The sequence below is a fragment of the Euprymna scolopes genome, chromosome 4 (genome assembly GCF_053919585.1).
Source record: "Euprymna scolopes isolate OS-2025 chromosome 4, ASM5391958v1, whole genome shotgun sequence".
NCBI classification, from domain to species: Eukaryota; Metazoa; Mollusca; class Cephalopoda; order Sepiida; family Sepiolidae; genus Euprymna; species Euprymna scolopes.
Genome location: NC_136485.1, coordinates 60,319,933 through 60,342,852, shown reverse-complemented (window position 1 = coordinate 60,342,852; position 22,920 = coordinate 60,319,933). Strand labels below are relative to the sequence as shown.

General features: G+C 33.9%; 1 protein-coding gene across 1 annotated transcript in view; it reads right to left on the bottom strand.

Annotated features, from left to right (window-relative positions):
- The window catches only part of LOC145270887 (A disintegrin and metalloproteinase with thrombospondin motifs 16-like), a 353,446-nt gene that overhangs the window by 64,992 nt on the left and 265,534 nt on the right, over window positions 1-22,920 (bottom strand). The window contains exon 5 of the mRNA XM_080126443.1: window positions 19,550-19,646. Within this exon, the coding sequence (XP_079982569.1) occupies window positions 19,550-19,646 (97 nt within the window). The remainder of the gene's footprint in view (window positions 1-19,549; window positions 19,647-22,920) is intronic.

Here is a 22,920-nt window from a genome sequence, read left to right as displayed (position 1 = left end):
AATTTGTAAAGGTTATCGAAAGAGGTGGAGAGTCCTGGAAATCTGAAGAAACCTATTGTCACTCAGACTGTAAGGGACGCCATCGGTTATTATCAGTGAGCAATCTATGATGATAACCTGTGTGAGAATTCCTAGTGAGTACATAATAATAATAATAATAATAATAATAATAATAATAATAATAATAATAATAATAGTTTTATTTTATTGGAATCCTTTGCGATGAGTAATTTGCATATTTATTTATTTATTTACGGACTATTATCCTCATCTTCATAGTTGATGTTTCACGACGTTTCAGCCAACTATCCCCCTGGACTTCGTCAGGTGGTTAACCGCGATGAGATAGGAATGCTGAGTCTCTTAACTGTATTTTCAGTAATTATTGGCCCAAAAAGTGGTGAGACGACAACAACCATGGAAGGCAGTAATTACTGAGGATACAGTTAAGAAACTCAGCATTCCTATCCCATCGCAGTTAACCACCTGACGAAGGCCAGAAGAATAGTTGGCCGAAACATCGTGAAACAGCAACTATGCGGATGAGAATAGCAGTCCGCAAATAAATGAATAAATAAATAGTTTTCTTTTTCTGCAAACTTTTAAACCTTAAAAAAAATGAGAAAATTTGATTTTAATTCTACTTTTACATTTTCCGTACTGGTTGAAGCTGCTCCCACGCTGTTACAAAACGTATACTACTGGGGAATGCCGACGAGGCTGCCTAAAAAATTTTTATAGAGTGCTCTTCTAGGTCGCTGGTTTATTAGATCCCACTTTCCCGATCTTGTGTTGCATCTTTCTGTCGTGGGAGTGATATAAATAATATTCACCTCATTCGGCGAACAATTGTCTATCTGTGTGCGAAACGGTCTCTACCAACCTATTCTGTCAATTTTTGGTCTGCTTGAAACTTTATATATAAGCGATTATGACCTGTGGAGCAAATTCGACTTTATTTTGAGCCGGAAAAATACTTGACTTTTGAATTTTAAATTTCAATTCAAGCTAACATATGAAAATACTTTTATAAAATCATCAATAAGTTCATTACATTGCAACGTAGACTACAATGTATTGTTGACTAAGACACTGCAGGCATGTGAAACTTTCTCCCAGTGCACCGCGGTGGGTTCCCGACTAGAACAGCTACCTGATTTGATTGAAAAATTTCAGATTTCGATTTGACAATAGGAGTATTGGAAGTGTGGGACTTTCGGTGATCCTCATTCAATCTCGGGCAACGCCGGGTCTCCTTGCTAGTATATATCTATCTATCCATCTATATATCTAAAAAAGTAAACGTGTCTGTCTGTGTGTATGTGTGTGTCTGTGTATATTTACCTACGCAATAACTCTATCAATTTTTAACTTACAGACTCGAAATTTGATATACAGTGTACTGAGATTTGGGAAAATCGATGTGATCGGTTTTCGGGTAGAAATTTGGCTGTTCGGGGATCAAAGTTCAACGATTTCTAAAAAAGTAAACGGTATCTAAACAATTGAAATTTTAGATATAGGTTCCATGGACATGGATCTAAATTGATAACTTGATTTGAACCCAAAACAATAAATTTTAAGGGGTCATAATAGGGGTAAAATTAAAAAAAAGATACGCCGGGCATCCATGCTAGTATATATATATATATATATATATATATATATATATATATATATATATATATATATATAAAATGAAAATTACAATTGAATTTACCAAAATGATCCAAGATGGTAAAATTAAAGTAAATTATAAATATTAAAGAATTAATATTTATAAAATTATCTCAGCCAGATATAAAAGCTCGATAATAATACCAAATAGGAAATAGAGCTTATAATATGAGCAAACAGTTAATGAAATATGTTAAAAAACACTTTGAAATGAGTTAAAAACATATTTAATCTGAAAAGGAAACACTAGATAAATGGATAGTCCTGAATCCGCGGAGTTTCGAAGAAATACTCTCCTTCTCATCAGTGGGTAGTAATTAGCAAAATGCGGGATTGGATTTTGCATGCAGAAGTATTTGATGAAACAACAAATAAGTCAAAGATTTTACTTGAAAACAAAATAAGTTAAGCAGAGGGAATATGGTAAAGAAAAAGCAGAGGGAATATGGTAATCAGCTTTTTATTTACCATATTCCCTCTACTTAACTTATTTTGTTTTCAAGTAAGATCTTTGACTTATTTGTTGTTTCATCAAATACTTCTGCATGCAAAATCCGATCCCGCATTTTGCTAATTCCTACCCTCTGATGAGAAGGAGAGTATTTCTTCGAAACTCCGCGGATTAAGGACTATCCATTTATCTAGTGTTTCCTTTTCAGATTAAATATGTTTTTAACTCATTTCAAAGTGTTTTTTAACATATTTCATTAACTGTTTGCTCATATATATATATATATATATATATATATATATATATATGTATATATATATATGCAGATGTGTATATATTTGTCTGTATATTGGAATGTATGTATATGATGAGAAACGTGTCAAAAATGATAATGAAATAAGAGATCTAATCTAGTGTTCTTTACAATATAGGTGATATATATATGTGTGTGTATATATATGTGTATATATATGTATATATATGTATATATATATGTATATATATGTATATATATATGCATATATATATATGTATATATATGCATATATATATATGTATATATATTTATATATATGTATATATATAAATGTATATATATATGTATATATATATAAATATATATATGTATATATATAAATATATATATGTATATATATATATATATATATATTTGATATTATCCTATGTCAACCGACCGAGACAAATCGTTTTCACTTACAGATACTGAAACCACCTCATTCTCCGTCTAATTTTGCTTTCCATTCGACACATCAGCAAACATTTTTCTTCTTCAAATGCTTACATTTCCTTTTGCAAATCAAGATTAATTAATGTCTGTTTGACCTGCGACCTTAAAACTATAACAGCCGCAGGTAAATCCGCATGCCGTCTTCTACATTCTTAAACAAAGTCAAATATCGACGTTACAAACACGATGTGGGATTCATTAGCTTTGCCCGACGCAATGCTCTACTTTCTTCCAATTTTTAAAAATCTTTTTTTTTTTATGTGGATGGGGCAAGCTATCAGATACAAGAGCTACCAGATACAAGATACCTGCTATTTACAAATATTGAAACCAATAGTTTTTTTTTAAAGATTATAACCGTCTCTGTAAACGCAATTGTTTGTATCTTTCTCGCACTTGGTTCACCGGTGATATTGCCCAGATTGATTTTTAATATTTTTTTCCTGAGCCCGGTTGCTACTATAATTGCTGAAATGATCGTTCTAAGATTCCAAATTCTTCACATGTCTTACATAAGAATTTGCTGTGCCGTTATCCATTCTCTCTCTTAGCTGTGTTTAAGCCAGCATTAGTAGGGGCACTGACTTCAATTAAGCTCTACTTTATAAAAGTCAGTATATGTTCTAAGATAATATGACATAATCACGTTAATACTACGGTTCTCACTTTGATCACCAAAGTTAAGCACTGTTGAACCTGGTTAGTAAGATTTGTTAGCAATTTGGGGAGTACCAAAGAGGTGACCAATTTGGAAATACCAGGCGCTGTATATAGACGCCCCCCCCCCAAGAGTTGCTAAAACATAACATCGTCATCTCGCCTAACTTGGATGTATATGCGACTGGGGACCGCTTGTGAATTTCATACTCCCAACGATTTTATTTACTAAGCAATAACCACTCATCAAGGCTAAAATCCACCTAAGGATGAAGATTAATGGGGTGGATAGATGGATAGTTAAATGATGTTCAATACGGTGATGCTATTGAAAATAGCAGACCTAGAAAACAATAATTATTTCCCCTTTTGTCAAAAACATCGCCCATGAACTGTCAGGCTTGAAATACAAAATTAGAAGAAACGGATGTTACGAAGTTACCGGAAGTAAACCAAAGGTCCACTTTTTTTTTTTTTTTTTACACACAATGATCACCACTTATCAAGGCCCGGAAGCCACTCAGGGATAAGGGTTATTGCAAGTACATTAAGTTAGTGAGGAGATTTGCTTAAGTGTTTACTTAAGGAGGCGGTTCATTAGGAATTTGTTAACATTGGACTTGAACACATCCAAGTTGTAGTCCGGAGGGAAGCAGGCAGACGGAACAGAGTTCCACAGGCGTGCGGTTCTAAGAAAGAAGCTTAGTTCATGGAATCCGCGTTTTGATTTAGGCACAGATATAGAGTGGGGGAAATTTTTCACAGTGGATTCAGCTAGACGGGTGTTTTTCGTGAAAGATTGGCGAGGGGGGACCAGAGATTGGAGTTCAGACGAGCAACTGCCATGGAAATAACGATAAAACAAGGACAGGCTCGCAACGTCTCTTCTGTGGGAGAGAGGTTGCAGGGTAGAGAAAAGGGCATCCCCCACTAAGCCACGAAGTCTATTTTGTACTCTGTCAAGGCAGGATAAGCTGTTTTTAGCAGCTCCTGCCCAGATATGGCAACAGTATTCCATCATTGGACGTACTTGGCTTTTATATAGATAGAGAATTGCATCAGTAGTGAGATATCTTCTGGAGCGGTAGAAGGATCCCACCATCTTTCCAGCGACCTTGGCAACAGACTTGATGTACGTGTTCCATTTCAGATCAGGAGTAAAGGTCAAACCCAGAAGCTTGTCAAAACACGGTGCCTCACCCAGACGAGAGCCATCCATCACAATTGATGCATGCTGGGGATCAGAGCGTTGATGATGTAAGGATAGGAGTTTGGTTTTGGATGCATTAAAGGTAACCAGCCACATCTTCCCCCACTGAACCACGCGCTCGAGATCAGAGGAGAGAGAATCAGAGAGAACTTTGTCATTTACAGCCTTTGATGTGTTGCCGTAGATGGTTGTGTCATCAGCATAGATGTCAACGAATGATTTAAGTATGTGTTTAGGGAGGTCATTGATGTAGATCAGGAAGAGAGTTGGGCCCAGGATTGACCCCTGGGGGACTCCAGCATTTATATTGCAGGCCTCCGATTTTTGTCCATCGACCACTACTCTTATGAGCCTATCGGAGAGAAATGATTTAATGATTGAGAAAACATTTCCCGTTATACCGTAGCTGGAAATCTTGTGAAGTAGACCCTTATGCCATATCATGTCAAAGGCCTTTGATATGTCAAGAGCAATTGCCCTAGAAAGGAAGCCTTTGTCAAGAGATTCACTTATCCTGTGGGATATAACCGTCAGCACATCTGCGGTAGATCTTGCAGAGCGGAAACCATATTGTGTGTCACTAAGAAGGTTATTCCTGCTGAGGTGGTTGACTATTTCTCTATTTAATATGGATTCCAGCAACTTACTCATAACACACAGGAGACTTATAGGTCTGTATTGAGAGGGAGATGACTTATCACCTGAATTCTTAAATATAGGGCAAACTGAAGAGGTCTTCCAGGGAGTCGGAAATCACTTCTCCTTAAGGCAGCGCTTAAATAGTTTCGTAAGTATGGGAGCAAGTTCTGGTTGAAGCTTTTTTAACACTATAATTGGGATGCCATCAGGGCCAGTTGCTTTACTGGAATCTAGGTTCTTTATTAGTTTGGCGAGCTCCTGCACGGATATTTGTATGTTACCTAGCTTGTTCTGTGTTATAGGAGGAAATATGGGGAGTTGATGGCCTTCGTCGCATAGGGTAGAATTAGCTGCAAAGTTCTTTGCAAATAGTTTGGCCTTGTCTGACGCTGACGAGATGACCTCTGGTCCATTGATAATGGTTGGTATAGAACGCACACTTCTGTTCAGGATTTTATTTGTTATTTGCCAAAACTGGTGGGACCCAAGCCGCTGATCAGCTACTTTGGATTTAACAGACTGGGCATATAGCTCTCTTGCATTTTTTTATTACTCTTTTACAGTGGTTGCTGGCAGACCTGAAAGCAGCTTTAGTTTCAGTGCATCTATTACGTTGGTAGCTATGGAAAAAGTGATTTCTGTGCGCGATAGCAGCAGCACATTCTGGGGAGAACCATGGCTGGCTGTTAGGTTTTTGTTTAAATTTGTTAGATGGTATGAATTGGTCTATGCCTACAATTAACCATTCGGTCATATCTGATACTATAGAGGACACATCCTTTTTAAACATGGAGTGCAGAGGTAAATCATATATGAATGTACGGAAGCTATAGAGTACTTTCTACTGCTCTTGGAGAGTTTCGTTACTTTTTTCATTGGTGTTTCACGGTACGGGTTCTTCTAAAAAAATTCTTTGCCTGGTTCATCAATGTCCTGTTTGAACATTTCAAGGTTTCAATTTTCGATGCCTTTTTTTAAGTTCAACATTTTTTCTTTCCTTTGGTCATATAACATTTCTTTAATTACTATCAAATGTAGTTTTGTGGATTTTTTTTCAAAAGCATAAATCTAGAAAACTGTCCACTAAGAATGTCTAAAGACGAAAGTAACGCTTAATCGGGACACGCCTTTCCCTCGCGGTTTCAATTACTTTCATTAAACACGTGTTGCAAATATTTGTATTCTTTTATGTCATGGAATGATATCGTTGGGGTGAATGAACATTGTCTTAGACAGGCATATCTTGTTTTTTATCAAGTGAGAATACATATTCTTTGTTCGTCAGTGTAAACTAAACTGTCAACTGTTCATAGCCGACAAGCAATCACACCTGACAAACAGCTGAATCAGCGGCCACCCGATCCCGAAACCCCATCAACTTCTATGTACCCGCTTCTCACTGCAACAGGGTTAGGCATGATGCTAATATAAATTGACGCTCTAGAATGTTTTTAAAAAATAGCCGAGAAGGATATTCCTCCGTAGGGAAACCCCAAGCGACCAGTAACAGAAGAGGAGATAATTTCTGGGATTATACGACCTCCTAAAGTTAATCTGGACCATACCTTATACTGACAAAAAAAAAAAAAAAAAAAAAAAAAAAAAAGGGGGCAATATTTACATGTATCAAGGTTAGATACGAAATATATTTAATGTGGGATAAAGGGCCGTTTAATGTAAGAAGGAGGCACAGGAATATAATAAAAGTAACCGAAAACGTACTCGTCGGAATTCCCCTGTAGAGATACCTCAGGCCAATGGTTAGAGACTGCCTACCTACTCCCGAAAAAGAGGGTAATTTCTGGAAGGGCACACCTCCTAGAACTGAACAGGACATATGCCATCCTAACAAAGAAGTGGCGACATTTACGCGTTTCCCACCTCAGATGTGACACAAGGTTATTTAACGTGACTAATGCCAGCTCCACCAAACGGGGGGCACTCTGGAATGCCACAAATAGAGCAGGACGCACCTGTTGCTATTTTTTTGATAGAGACACCACTACTGAACAGCAATAAAACTCCTTCCTAAAAGAGGTAAGTCTAGGAAGATCCGTTTCCTAGAACCAAGCCGGACTATAATTCATACTGACAATAAAAGGGGCTGGTGGTTCGGGACAGTTTCTAGGTTGCCTGACTGACGTCAGGGTGAACCTCAGCTGGTATAACGACTGGCACGAACGAAATTATGGACAAAAGTGGAAACTAGATTTTTTGTTTAAAAAGTTGGTTCAAACTTGATGCTATGCGTGTTGTCACGTTCGTATCCTGAAAGAATTATATTTTAGTAATAAACTACGAGCATTTAATAATAGGGGTTTCTTTTAAATCATCTTGAATTTGTGTTTGCTGTCTGAAAAGTCGTGTGATTGAAACGAAATTTAAATATTCCTGTAATTTTTCTCATATTATTAATAATTATTATTTAAAACACATTTTAATTTAAAGAAATGTATATTTATTTACTGTTAGGGTGTATTCGCAAATAACATCACTTAAAATATATTGGAGTCATATCAAGTCGGGTACGATCAATACATAGAAAAGAGTAAGGTAAAGAAAATGAAAAGATTTTGTACCAGAAGAAATCATTTAAAATATTCCAGGAGTTGGTACGTTAGATATGAAAAACGAAATTAATCGCGTTAGGAGCAAGATTACATCATTTAGAGCTAAAATGGAATTACTAAAGTCCTGTTTGGATTCGATTAGTTTATTTACCATTTCATAAAGTTTCTTTTGTTTTCTTTACCCTTTTTTCTCTTTACTCTTTTCTATGTATTGTTTCCGACATTATTTTTGAAACACTAATAAAAATTTGTAGCACAAATATATATATATATATATATATATATATATATATATATATATATATATATACACACACACACACACACACACACACATATATATATATATATATATATAATTATATATATATATATAAGTTTCGTAGTTTAATTTTAAATTCTGAAAAAAAAAAACAACATATAGAGACATATATTCGATTTAAGAATTTATTGCTTGACAAAGGAATATATTTTAATTTTTATTTTAATTTCCTTAATCCGTGGATTTTCAACAATGGCTCATATCATCAGAGGAAATGAAATGCAGTTAGAAAAATGTTCAGCTGCGAATGGACGCTATTTTGCTTTTCAGCAAACCACGAAACTTACATATTGCTCTATTCTTAAATATTGAGGTTTTCCTTTTGGGCTAGGATCTCCTTGAAAGTATTACTTCAAGTAATATCTATCAGAATTCTCATCGGAATTCTATCAGTGATTATAAGATTTACAAAATATTACTGGTTGTAATATTCTATGCATTATCCCATCTAAATAGGAATTGCTCAATATACAGGATAGATCAAATAAAGCAAATTATAGTGATTCGATGAAATTTAAAAAACCTTTATTCAAATCGAGGATTTTTTTAGTATTCTTTGTCTTACTTGGAATAATAAAAAAAATCCTTAATTTGAATAAAAGTTTTTTTTAAATTTCATTGAATCACTATAATTTGCTCTCTCTCTTTCTTTCTCTCTCTCTCTCTCTCTCTCTCTCTCTCTCTCTCTCTCTCTCTATATATATATATATATATATATATATATATATATATATATATACGTCGCCGCAAAAAGAAAGTCTGCAATTGTAATTTTTCCAAAAAACTGCAAATTTAAGCTAAATTTAATATAACTGTTTAAACAACCTATACCTCATTTGATTTGTCTTTTATTCCTCTATAATTTTACCTTATATTATTATATTCTGGTATTCACATCAATTAAAAAAAATAATTTCAAATTGAGGAGGCAAAAAGAAAGTCCGCAGCAACAAAACCAGCTTAAATTATCGCCCCTTAATCATTTTAAAATATGCACCACAGGCAACAAAGCATCTCTAATCGTAATTCTTGTTGTTCCAGGTTATACAATGTAACATTTAGTCCATATGCCACGACTTTCTCTTAGTGATCGTCAGGAGCTCATTAATCTTCACCTTTCTGGTTTATCCAATCTAGAAATCGGCCGCAAATTGAAATGTGATGAGTAAACGGTACAAAAGACTGTGTAAAAGCACCAAAACACCGGCAGTGTTTGTGACCTCCCTAAATCTAGTAGTACTAGAGTTACTTTTAACAGGGAAGACAATGCTATCAAGATCCGCAGCCTATGAAACAGATTTGAAACGGTTCCTCAAATCCAATAACAGCGCGATCTTGTTAAAAAGTGCTCTCTTTCTACTGTCAAGACCAGATTAAAGGAATTTAATTTGCGAAGGATATGTTGCAAGACGCAAGCCAATGATTTCTCTAAATAACGTAAAGCGCCGTCTGAACTTCGTCAGATGCAATGAAAATCATGACTCTTCATATTGGTCAAAAGTGCTTTTTAGCGACGGAAGCAAGTTCAATAGGCTAGGCAGTGATGGTGGTAGTACGTCCGTCGGAGGAAAGACGAAAAATTTAATCCTATGTGCTCAGTTTTAACGCTGCAAGGCGATGGATGTTCAGTCTTGGCGTGGGGCATTATTAGTACCAATGATCCAGGGCCTATAGTTCGCTTGCAAGGGCGAATTAATTCGACCAAGTACATTAATATGTTGACTGAGCATTTTCTACCTTACTTTAGTCGGAATTTGGATGATAATCCCATCTTCATGCAGGATAATGCTCCCATTAAAACACCTGACAATGTCAAGAGGTTCCTGGAAGAGCATGATATTCCGTGTTTAGATTGACCTGCACAATCTCCAGACTTCAATCCTATCAAAAACGTATGGTATTACATCAAGCAACAGCTTTGCAATGATAAAATTTCAAATTTGGAAAAACTTTGGACAAAAATTAAAGAAAAGTGGGATGCCCTTTCCCCGAAGTATTGCTGCAATCTAATTAAAGGAATTCCCAAAAGATTTCAGGCTGTCAAATTGCAGAAGGGCTATGCTACTAAATATTAACTAGTTCATTGTGTTCCTGTTGTATTTGTGTTGCATTAATGTCCTAAAGTTATATTTAAATAAAAATTTTCCATTGTGCGGACTTTTTTTTTGCCTCCTCAATTTGAAGTTTTTTTTTTCAATTGACGTGAACGCTAGAATATTTCAGTTAAAAGTCAAATATGAACAGGTCAAGTTATAGAAGAATAAAAGGCCAATCAAATGAGGTATAGTTTGTTTAAACAGTTACATTAAATTTAGCTTAAATTTGCAATTTTTTTTAAAATCACAAGTGCGGACTTTTTTTTGCCGTCTGTGTATATTAGTGATGGGGCGATTCATATATATTTTTCGATTCCGATACTATTACTGATTCTGCACTAAATCCCCAATCTCAATGCAATTACCAATTCTGATTCTTTATAAATCTTTAAAAATTTAAGTACAAAGTTCCTATATTTTCCCGATTACCGTAAAAAACATGTTAAATGTGCATATATTTTAAAGCACATCTGTGGGGGTGCAATTTATCGATTTTAGCTTTACCGGTAGCTTAAAATCAATAAATATTTGTTATTTTATCATTACTACCAGCAGTGGAAGCCCCTTTTTTTAAAAAAAGAAACATCAAATTAAAACAAATAATTAAAGGGATCGTTTTTGTCATTGTAAAATGTGCAGAAACTTTTCGATTCAAATATTCCAAAATGTACTAATTTTTCCGATTTCTGTTTGCAAGTCAGATTAATCTTCGCAACTCTAATATATAAATCTATATATATATAAAAGTGAACGTGTGTATGTGTGTGTACATTTCTCTACGCAATAACTCTGTCAATTTTTAGTCTACAGACTCGAAATTTGATATACAGGGTACTGAGATTTGGGAAAATCGATGTGATTGATTTTCAGCTGGAAATTTGGCGATTAAGGGGTCAAAGTTCAACGATTTGACCTTTGAGAAATCTACCAAACTCCTCCAACAATTTTGGGTCTACGCACTTGAAATTTTAGATATAGGTTCCTTGGACATGGATCTAACTTAATAACTTGATTTGAGCCCAAAACAATAAATTTTAAGGGGTCATAATAGGGGTTAAATTTTTAAAAATTGACCTCTGCGGTCTCTTCCAAATTACTCAGACAATTTCTGGTCTAAATATTTGAAATTTTACATAAAGTGTATTTAAAGATAGGGCAAGCTTTTTCATCAGTTTGGGTCGAAAATTTTTAGTTACCATCATATAAATGTATGTATGTATGTCTGTTTGCATGTCTGCCTTAAACTTTCAATAGAGGCGACGGATTTTACCAAGATCAGTATCGTTTTAAAGTTCGACCTTTCATACGACAAATATCGAAAAATTGGCTAAACACATTAATATCTTCCCTTTCAACTAGGCACTTTTCTACAGGGGGTGGGGAATCACTTTTTTCGCCGATATTTTTTAAAGTTATCCTCTCCTTTAGATTGTCTAGCCTTAATTTAAAAAAATGTCGCTTCCGGTTTGGCAGTGATCGAAACAGCATAAACGTTAGGTTTTACCCCGTTCTTTGCGGTACAGGTTCGAGCCTGCCTTCATACTATCACTTTTTTTTTGCTCAACATACACATCCAAACACCCGGGCAACGCTGGGCTGAAATGCTAGTATATATATATATATATATATATATATATATATATATATATATATATATATATAATGGGTGTCTAAAAGTTACTGAAAGGTTTTGGACTTTAATAGATTCTTCATTTTTGATATCTTTCTCTAATTTTAACACAATCTGACTAAGGCATTAGGGAATTTTAAAAAATGCAAAATTCAAACAATTTTTATTTAAAAATTTAAGACATTGGGAAACTTTTTAAAATATGCAAAATTCAAACAATCTTTATTTACAAATAATGTCTTTAAAATGTTGCCAATTTTTAGCTTCGCACATTTGTGCTCTTTCAAAAACATTATTCATGACAGATTGCAGAATCTCTGGATTGTGATTTAACTTCCTTGTTTTGTTCCCGATGTTTTCCTTCAATTCTTGCAGGGTTTAGGGTTTGTTACCATAGACTCTTTTTTTAAAGATATCTCCACAAAAAAAGTCGAGGCTAGTCAAGTCTTGGGAACTGCTGGCCATTTGACATTACCATAGCCAGAGATAATGTTGTCGCTAAAACATTATCTGAGAAGCTCCATGGTGTCTCTTGCCGTGTGTTGCTCCATCTTATTGGAGCCATAATCCGAGCCTATTTTGAATTTGTGGGCGCAGGACGTCTGTAATCATGATCCGGTATCTTTCTCCAGTAACAGTGACAGTATTTTCGTCTTGATCTTCAAAAATAAAGTCCAATTATCTTCTTCTCCGTTACTGCCCACCATACACTTTATAGGATGCAACTGCTTTTGATAGATTGCCCTTGTACATGTAATTTTGTTTGTTAACGAATCTATTCAAATGAAAATGAGCTTCATCTTACATAATAAACTTTTGCAGAAAATTGGGGTCATTTCGGACAAATTCTTGCATTTGAACTGCATATGTAACCCGTGTTTGAAAATCTTCAGGCTTCAATTGTTGAACAAGCTGCACTTTAAAAAATGAATTCCAATTAAGGAATAATATATATATATATATAAGCTGCACTTTATAAGGAAAGAGTTTTAAACTGTGCAGAATATTGTGTAGTGAGCTTCGACGTATCCCAAGTTGTGTGAAACATTGTCGAATCGATGTTTCAGGATGCTGCTCCACGCTCTCTCGCACTCTTTTCCTATTTTCATTTGTGATGACGTTTCGATAGTCTGCCAGTTCACGGAAGATCAAGTACAGATTATTGATCTTCAAATCGGTGCACAATGTTATGACTTGGGCTATCACTGACATGAAAATGCCGTCGATAAGCTCTTTGAGCCCAAAAATTGACCCCCTTACTTTTGTAAAACAATTTCACAACCAACGTACGTTGTTCAATGCTATACTTATCCATAATTAATTTCCAAAATATTATCTGTAATATATCTGAAGTAGAGAAGAAATAAATAATCATTAATGGTCAAATGACAAAGATTTTCAATCCTTCAGTGACTTTTTGGACACCCTGTATATATATATATATATATATATATATATATATATATATATATATATATATATATATGTAGTGGCGGCTCGTGCATGGAGCTGTGGGACTGCAGCACTAGCAGTGTCAGAAAATTCGTGAAAATAGTGAATAATCCCCCCCCATTTTTCCAAGCTTATAACTCCTCGAAAAATGTAATTCAAGCCCTAATTTTTTTTTCAATTAAAGGAGCAAGGACCAAGGTTTTATTAAAAACAAAAAGACAAAAAAAAAATGTGTTTTTTTTAAAAAAAAAGGTTTTAAACTTCGGACTTTACAGGTAAATTTCTAAAAAAGCGATTATTTTTTGTTTTAAATTTGAATATATTATTTATTGACCTTTTCTCTTCATTTTGTGATATATAAAACTCCCCGACATAAATTAATTATTTACTTTTTAATAGACATTTCAAAATGAGAGGCGTGAATTATTCGACCCCCTGTCTTTCCAAGCTTATAACTCCTCGAAAAATGTAATTCAAGCGCTAATTTTTTTTTTCAATTAAAGGAGCAAGGACCAAGGTTTCATTAAAAGCAAAAAGACAAAAAAAAACAACGTGTTCTTATAAAATAAGATTTTAAACTTCGGACTTTACAGGTAAATTTCTAAAAAAGCGATTTTTTTGTTTTAAATTTGAATATATTATTTATTGACCTTTTCTCTTCAATTTGTGATATATAAAACTCCCCGACATAAATTAATTATTTACTTTTTAATAGACATTTCAAAATGGGTGACACTTGGGGGCGTGAATTTAAAAAAAACGTTTGTCTAAAATATTATATTCGGTTTATTGGAAAGAACATAAAATTTCACATTGACCCTGAAAATATCGTAAAAATAGAATCAATAGAAAAATTTTGATAGATTTTTAAAGTTTAAAAATTGAAAAATATTGAGTTCGGAAAATTCATTACTGTTTTTTAAAAAAAAAATTCTATTACTTTTAAAACAACTGTAATAGTTTATTTTGGAAGTATAATCCATAAAGAAAATAAATAACCCACTTTTAACAGAGAAATTACGAGATTTTTATATTGTATTCGCAGTTTCGTGTTAGGGGTGTCAAAAATTCCTACAAAAATTCTGATATTGTTACTGCAAATTATTTCTACACAATATCAATGATAAAATTAAAAATAATACGTTTGTTTTTTTATTATTATTATTTTATTTTTTCTATGTGTACATTATAAAATCATTAAGTTTAATGTCGGTATCTACAAATTCATATAAAAATAAAAATAAAACTTGCTTGGAGCTGTGAAATTCACAGTTACACTTTCTTAATGAAATTCTCTTCTGCGCATGCGCACTTATAGACAGCCGATAACGGCCGCTGGGGACTGTCGCTTCCCGCAGTTCCGCGTCCCAGATGCTCGTGAAATTCGGTGTTTGTTTAGAGTGTGCGCCTGTACTTATAAATATGATAACATTTTGTTATTGAAAAAAAAAGGAGGATTATTTACATTTTTTAAAAAATTATTATTAAAATGTGCATATAACGTGTTCTTGTACATAAAATATTGTGCTTTCTTTCTTTTTTTAAATACGCACACTTTTAGCGTTGCGATTTAATTCGGTAGCAGACGGAAATATATAATATGCATAACCTGTTTTTTTTGTTGTTTTTTTTGTTTTGTTTTTTAAGTATTCGGGGATTTAGCAGTGAAGCTAACACGCGACTAAGGGTAAAAATCAAATATACAATAAATAAATCTTATCATAAAATAAAATTACTTTTCCATCTACCTGCCTTTTTGTTTGTTTGCTTGTTTTAAGTACTTTTAAATGTTATTTATTTTGCAACAACTAAACTTTACAAAAAAAAACAAAGAAAAAATTGTTTACATTTTTCCCTAGAAGCAAACAAGCAAACAAGCGAAGAAACATTTTATGTTGAAAATACATTTTAGTTAGAAATCTTTTTAACTTGTGTGTTTTAGATATAACAATTTTTTTAGCATTTATTTGCCTCCAACGAGGACAATGTTAGAAGTTTTACACTTTGAAAAATGTTTTTTTTTTGCACAAGGCTTTTTTAAATTAAAATGCATTTGTAAATAAAGAAACAGTTTTTATAATTATGCATTTTTAAACTTTGCATTGAATTTGTTAGTAGATGGGGCAGATAATACGCATTAAAAAAAGTAATTAGAAATCCTTCTGGACTGAGACAATTTAAATTTTTTGTTTTCTTTGGGGAGAAAGCTACATTAAATTCGATGTTTTATAATGCTTATATATGACACCCTATTTTTTTTTTATAATAAATCTCCACTTTATGTCGATTTTTACCGGCATGGGAAGGTCAGTAAATAGCCAAGTTTGTTTGATCTTTTTATATAAAAAGCAATCTGTTAAAAGATTTGTAAATAAAATTGTGTTTCTTTAAATATTTTTGTTTGCTCACTATATAAAAATGTAAACTTTTTTATTTTGCATTTTATTCACAAATACGTTTTGTTATGAATACATTTTAAAAAATAAATTTTGGAAATAAAACTTATTAAATAAAACGCTATTTTCAAATATTACACTCCTAAATTTCAAAGTTTTTCTTTTTTTGTTTTTATAAAAAAAAATAAGTTATTAAAAAATTGTAAATAAAATGTATTCTTAAAAATGCTTTTCGTTTGTTTGCAAAAAATACACAAAAAAACCCAAAATGCAAACTTTTATTCAATCTGAAAAGTTTAAAAGGAATAAATGTATATATTATTTTTATTATTCTGTAAAGTGTACACAATTTAAAAAAATATTTTTAATAAAAGTTTCTGCGTATTATCCATTTGTGATTGATTATTTGCCTGTGTTATATATTTGAATATTTATTTGAATGTTTGTTTATTATTTGATTAAATATTTCCTTACATATTCGAATTTCTTTTACACGATATTAAAACAATGCGTAAAAGTTTTGAAGCAGCAGCACCCTCAATAATCTCAGGCACGAGCCGCCACTATATATATATATATATATATATATATATATATATATATATATATATATATATATATATATATATATATGTATATGAAGTTTATTACTGTGAGTCCAGAATGAGTTTACATATTGTTTCAGCTAGAATCGTCAGAATTCATAGATAGAGTCCATCTATGAATTCTGACGAAGCTAGTCGGATATTTCCTCTTCTTTTTGAGGATTTTCCCCTAGCTGAAACAATATGTAAACTCATTCTGGACTCACAGTAATAAATTTCATATATACTGCTCTGGCTACACATTGAGCACTGTAGTCCGGTTTTTTCACCACTAGTATATATATATATATATATATATATATATATATATATATATATATATATATATATATATATATGTGTGTGTGTGTGTGTGTATGTGTCTGTGTGTGTGCGTGTGTCCACTATTTGTAGGAAAAAATTCCATCAAAGCGCTCGATTTTAAAGAAAAATAAAACTTTCAATATAAGAGCTTAATATTTATTTATTAAACTGTACAGAAGGCCAGAAAACCATTAGTACCGTCGGTTTCAAACCTAACACAAGGGGGACCAATTAATGGTTAATAATGTTAGGCTCTCGTCAGCCATTATTTTCTCTCTATAATAATAGCTAATGAGAGCCTAACATTATTAATCATTAACTGGTCTTCCTTAAGTTAGGCTTGAAACCGACGGTATCAATGTTTTTCTGACCGTCTGTACTGTTTTAATATATATATATATATATATATATATATATATATATATATATATATATATATATATATATTCAGGAGATTTGTCATGCACACATTCAGAAATATTGTCACAATCGACGCGACCATTTTCAGCCGGACCGTGTAGTTTTTAAACTATTAAATAACATTGCAAACAAATTAATCGTGATCACCTGCCCGACCGCATGACCTATCATAGAGGTGTGAGGCAACACCTGAAAAGGAAGGTAACAAGCGTGAGTCACGAAATGAAACAAAATAAAAGGAACGCGAGAAGTCGTCCTAAAAAAAGGGATCAATGTATTCAAGAAGACGTTTTAAAGCGACCAAATATGCAACGATTTGACAAACCACGCTGGCAATATCCGGGACGCTAAAAAAAAAAAATCAATTATTCAAGCAGCTATAGATTCGTCACTCGATTAAACCGGAAATCATAAAAACATGGTCACATTAAATAATTATTTCGTGTACATTTGTGACGGTACTGGGCGGAATGATAAAATTGTCGCCCTAGAAAAGACGACATGATTCCATTTCCATTCGATGAAAACTGGTTTTCTTTTTTTGTTGCCGACCATATACTAGTTGGCCACTTATGTACAAAGTTTTCTATCATGTCTGAAATTGACACAATGTTCAACGAGCGAGATCGGAGATGCGTCGTTGCACAACTCATGTTCTCTACCGATTCAAATTATGACAACAGGGCCATCGCCAGTACCCTCAAAATGCATCACTGGATTGCCAGGAATAACAGAGACATGCGCAAGGTGATGTAAACAAAGTTTGAGCCACGGTTATGGTTATGATGTGGTTTCAAGTAAGGACCACATCATGCCACCTCACATCTTCAAAGTCGACTTGAAAGTCAACACCAAATGTACCTGGATGTGCTGAAGAGGGTGGTGATCACCTTGTGCAATCAGCTGGCCCCTAGCAAACCCTGGGTATGGCAGCAAATCCAAAGAAACCCAGGCTTGGCTTCAGAAGAAGTGCTACGACTTCGTACCCTTCTCTCACTGGCTCCTGTCCTACACCGATCTGAACCCGCTGGACTACTTCGTTTGTTTAGACGTCGAGAACATCACCAACATGACCTCCCGCAACACCAACGCTAGGCTGATAGCCACCATCTGCGAAGTATTCACCGTTCCGGACCTGTATCGAGGTGGTGATTGAGGCTGAAGGCAGCTACATTTAATAAATGTTAGCTCTACGACATAATCAATGGATTGTTTTCAATAAACGTTTTAAAATAAAGCTGTTGTGTTGTTTTTTAGGGCAACACTTTTATCGTTCAATCCTGTATATAAAGCAAAAAAAAAAAAAAGCAGAACTTGAATATCTACTAGAAATGTAACGTTGTATACTTTTACACACGTTGTGGCCTCAGTTGTAGAGTAGACAAAGAAAATAGAAAAGGGCTTCAACTCGTTTTCTTTGAAAAACGACATTTATTTCCTCATAGTTACGGTCGTGACGTCACCCACATGGTCATTTCTTCTAACGAGATCTCGAACGTTATTCACGCCTCTCACGAGATCCCAAACGTTATTTTGTTCCGTGCTCCACGTCTCTTACACGGTCTTCCTTTTTATTGCCTTTTTGCTTTCCAGATGACGTCGTTTCGTATGTATTTGCACATATCTGCCCGCGTTATGTTACAGAGAGCATTTGAATGTCTAACTGGAAAGAACTTGAATGCTTATTAGACGCTACCCTCGAGTGTCCATAGTCTCTCTGTACAGGGGTTTGTCAGGACAATCTAGCATGAAGATAATTTTCTCTACAAGTAAACCCAAGTAAATGTTCAAAATCACATAGTATTCTCGGCCCAAATAAAACGCCCTCAGTATGGACTAACCGACATTGGCTTTAATTTGAATTGTGCACTTTCTCCAAATGATGTTACTTCAAATGGATACTCCACCAAACTAAATGAACTCTTATCTCGGAATCCGGTAAGACCAAGGGACCATCAGAAAGAATGCTATAACTATATAAATAGTCAGTTGGGGTTAGGCAAATAATATTCCTAACTTCTTTACAAACTCAGTATTTGAGAGGTAAAGGATAACTTTACAGAATATTCGAGCATTTCTGTATCTTATATAGAAATTAAGGATTTTGCGTACTTCGACTGAATTAAAATGAAACAAAAACAGCAAAACAACCTAAGCATGCTTTTTAACGGATTAAAAATGTTGTAAGAATATCAAAAATAATATACAATGACCGAGTCAAAACCATCGTTGAACAAGATTGCCGTTAGACAATCAGACAAATCGCAGAGATCGATTTCCAAATCGAGCGTAGAAAATGAATTGCATAAATTCGAACATACTTTTTGACTAACTTAATATGTATATATAAATGAAATGATCAGTTATACGTACGGTCAGTGAAGGCCTCCCAATAGTAGCGTTTACCATGGAAGAAACGATTCATGAGTGGCCGGCAATAGGACTGGCGACGGCTGCCCGAGATACAAGACTAAATGGAATAATAAAAGAATAAGATTAGTTATAGAATGCAACTACCACGGTTATTGCAAAGAAATAATTATATCTAAGATGTATATATATATATATATATATATATATATATATATATATATATATATATATATATATATATATTTATAAACTGTCAATCGCTACATCACAAAATATGAAAATTGTACCATCGAAGGGTTGCTTTAAGTTTAGCTATTTCCCAAGATTTTATTCAAATTCATGTTATATTTACGAAGTTCTGACATTTTATTTATTATCAAAGAAATTTTATTGTCCATCGCTTTATTGCAGATCTCTTACAATGCCAGAAAATCAGACGAATAAAGGTTATCGAAAAGCAAAGGATAGTTGATGGACTCACAGAAGTATTGCTCATCAAAGATTTCGCCACGAAGCTGGAATGGGATCCAAAAACCTTGGCTGCACCCTTGAACAACCCCAACACCAAATCCAGAAAAATAAGGGCACCAGGAGAAACCTTTCAGATCGTGATATTCGGAAATTTCGTAGGGAAGTCAACCGAAACACAAACAGCACCAGTGCTTTCGTTTTTGCAAAAGCTGGAATCGCTCCAAGATCCAGGCATGCCCAATACAATGTGTTGAATGAGATTGCAAGGAACATCAAACCTCTTCCAAAGCCTCCATTGAGCAAGCAACATAGAGAAAAACGAATGGCTTGAGCACAGAATTACATGAAAATGGATTTCCAACTGGTCCTATTTAGGGATGAGGCCCCATGCTACTCTTGACGGTCCGGATACATGAACTAAAGTTTGAAACCCGAACGGAACTGCGCCAACAAGGGAGTGGAGGCATCATGTTTTGTCCGGGAATCATTGGGGATAAGTTGGTTGGACCATTTCGAGCGCTAGAGGGTGTAAAGCTTACTAGCAATATGTACATGGCCTTTTTGGATAATAATTTGTCGATATGGCTAGATGACCTCCCATTGTCACGTCGCTTTCAGATGATTTTTAAACATGACGATGTACAATCCCATTCTGTTTGGAGCGACTGCATCCTTTCTTGAATCTATGAAATTCATTGGGGAAACTCTCATGACCTGACCACCGTGTTCTCCAGACCTTAACTCCATTGAATATGTCTGTTTAATATTAAAAAAGATGTATTGTATTTTTGCTTGAAAGGATGATTGTATTTTTGCCCTAAAACGAGATTTTAAGAGACCAACAATAAAGCGATGGACAGTGGAAATTCTTCGATAAAGACTAAATGTCATAACTTCGTGAATATCGCATGAATTTGAATTAAATTTTTGTAAATAACTAATCTTAAAGGAGTCGTTTGATGATATAATTTTCATTTTGTTGTCACGTATATTTAGTAAAATATTGATATTTTACTAATCTCCAATAAAACGATTGAAAAAGCCATATATATATATATATATATATATATATATATATATATATATATATATATATAGTTATTTTTTTACTATAATAATTAAATATATATATATATATATATACATATATATATATATATACCTGTGTGCTATTTGTCGCGAAAGAATCCCAGCAAAATGTTCGATTATAAAGAAAAAAAAACCAAGATAAGAGTATAATATAAAAAAAAAAACTTTTCAAAAGGTCAGAAAAACATCGATACTGCCAGTTTCAAATCCAATATAGGGGCAATTCCTGAACAAAAAAATACAAAGCAGAGGCTGAAGAGCGTCCAATATTTCTCCACCATTCCTCTATATTGGATTTGGAACCGATGGTACCAATGTTATTCTGAGCTTTGTAAAGTTTTTAATACACACACATAATATATATATATGTATATGTATGTATGTATGTGTGTGTGTGTATACGGAGAGAGAAATAGAGATGGAGATAAAATCAGAGAAGGACGAGAGAGGAAGAAGAAAAGAGAGATATACAGAGAGAGAGAGAGAGAGAGAGAGAGGGAGAGAGAGAGAGAGAGAGAGAGAGAGAGAGAGAGAGTGGTGTTCGGAAGGAAAATAAGAAGATAAAACAATAAAACAATAAACATGGAAATTAAAATTGAGGAAATGTTTAAAGCAATAGAAAAATAGGGTTATAAAAAGAAAAGAACATCTCCCCATGATGATGGGTCGATTTAATGCGACGTACTCTCGTGAATTCATAGCACTTGTGCCCCTCGACGTCTATACCTCGTCAAAATCCTATCCCTTTTATTGTTGAGATCCCGAGATTCCGGAAAGACTCGTACGCTAATAGCTTCTTTCCTCAGACTGATAGATTTTGAAATTCCCTTGCTGTTTCCTACTTCTCTGAACGTATTAACACGCAGAAGTTTAAATGTAATACGAACAGACATATCACTGCTCAAATCATCACATGATCTCCTGTAGACATGATTCCAAATATATATCTATATATATGTGTGTGTGTGTGTGTGTGTGTGTGTGTGTGTGCGTGCGTGAATACGTGTGTATTGTGGGGTGTTTTTCATATTTTAGTTCACATAACTTTCGTGGTAAATTGCAGATTTAAGTTGCTGTTCCTATTCCACAGGATATTAACAAAAAATAACCGCAGCAACAACTTAAAACGTCGCCGAAACTGCAGAAATACCGCACCAGCACCATCTGTTTGTCATTACCGAATGACGATACCGTCACCTAGCCGCCAGCGCCGCCACTGCCATTAGAATTGTCGATTTGGACATTTCTCTATTTTGACCTTCTTTCTGTGAAAAAAAAAACAACAAAAAAAAAACAGTAATCCCAATTTCTTTTTTAAAATAACCTCATTTTTAAAGACCTGAATTTATTAATGTAGAGACTTTTTGAAATCCCCATCTGCCAAAATATTAAAACATGTAATTTGTGTTAATCAAAATAAAAACGCAGACATTGTTAAAACAACGAAAAACTTTACTTAAGATACGTCCTTGCTAAATGCGCGTGGAGTGACTAACGTCTCTTTCTCGAACTTAAGACTAAAAAAAAAAAAAAAAAAGCGAAAAGACGGAACATCGTACTGAGATTAGAGGTTATATTTAAAAATGTTATTTCAAACTTGGACGTCGCTGAATGTCGAACATAATTTCAAAATTAAACGTGCCAGAATGACGATAGTGTGTGTGCTAGATATGTTGACAGACAGGCTCTCGTATTGAGACGTCTGGACGCATCAAAATTAAAGTCATTCCTGACACAATCCTTTATTCGAATTAGAGTCAAATACATCTTAAGATGGAATACTGTTGTCAAATCTGTGGAGGAGCTACTAA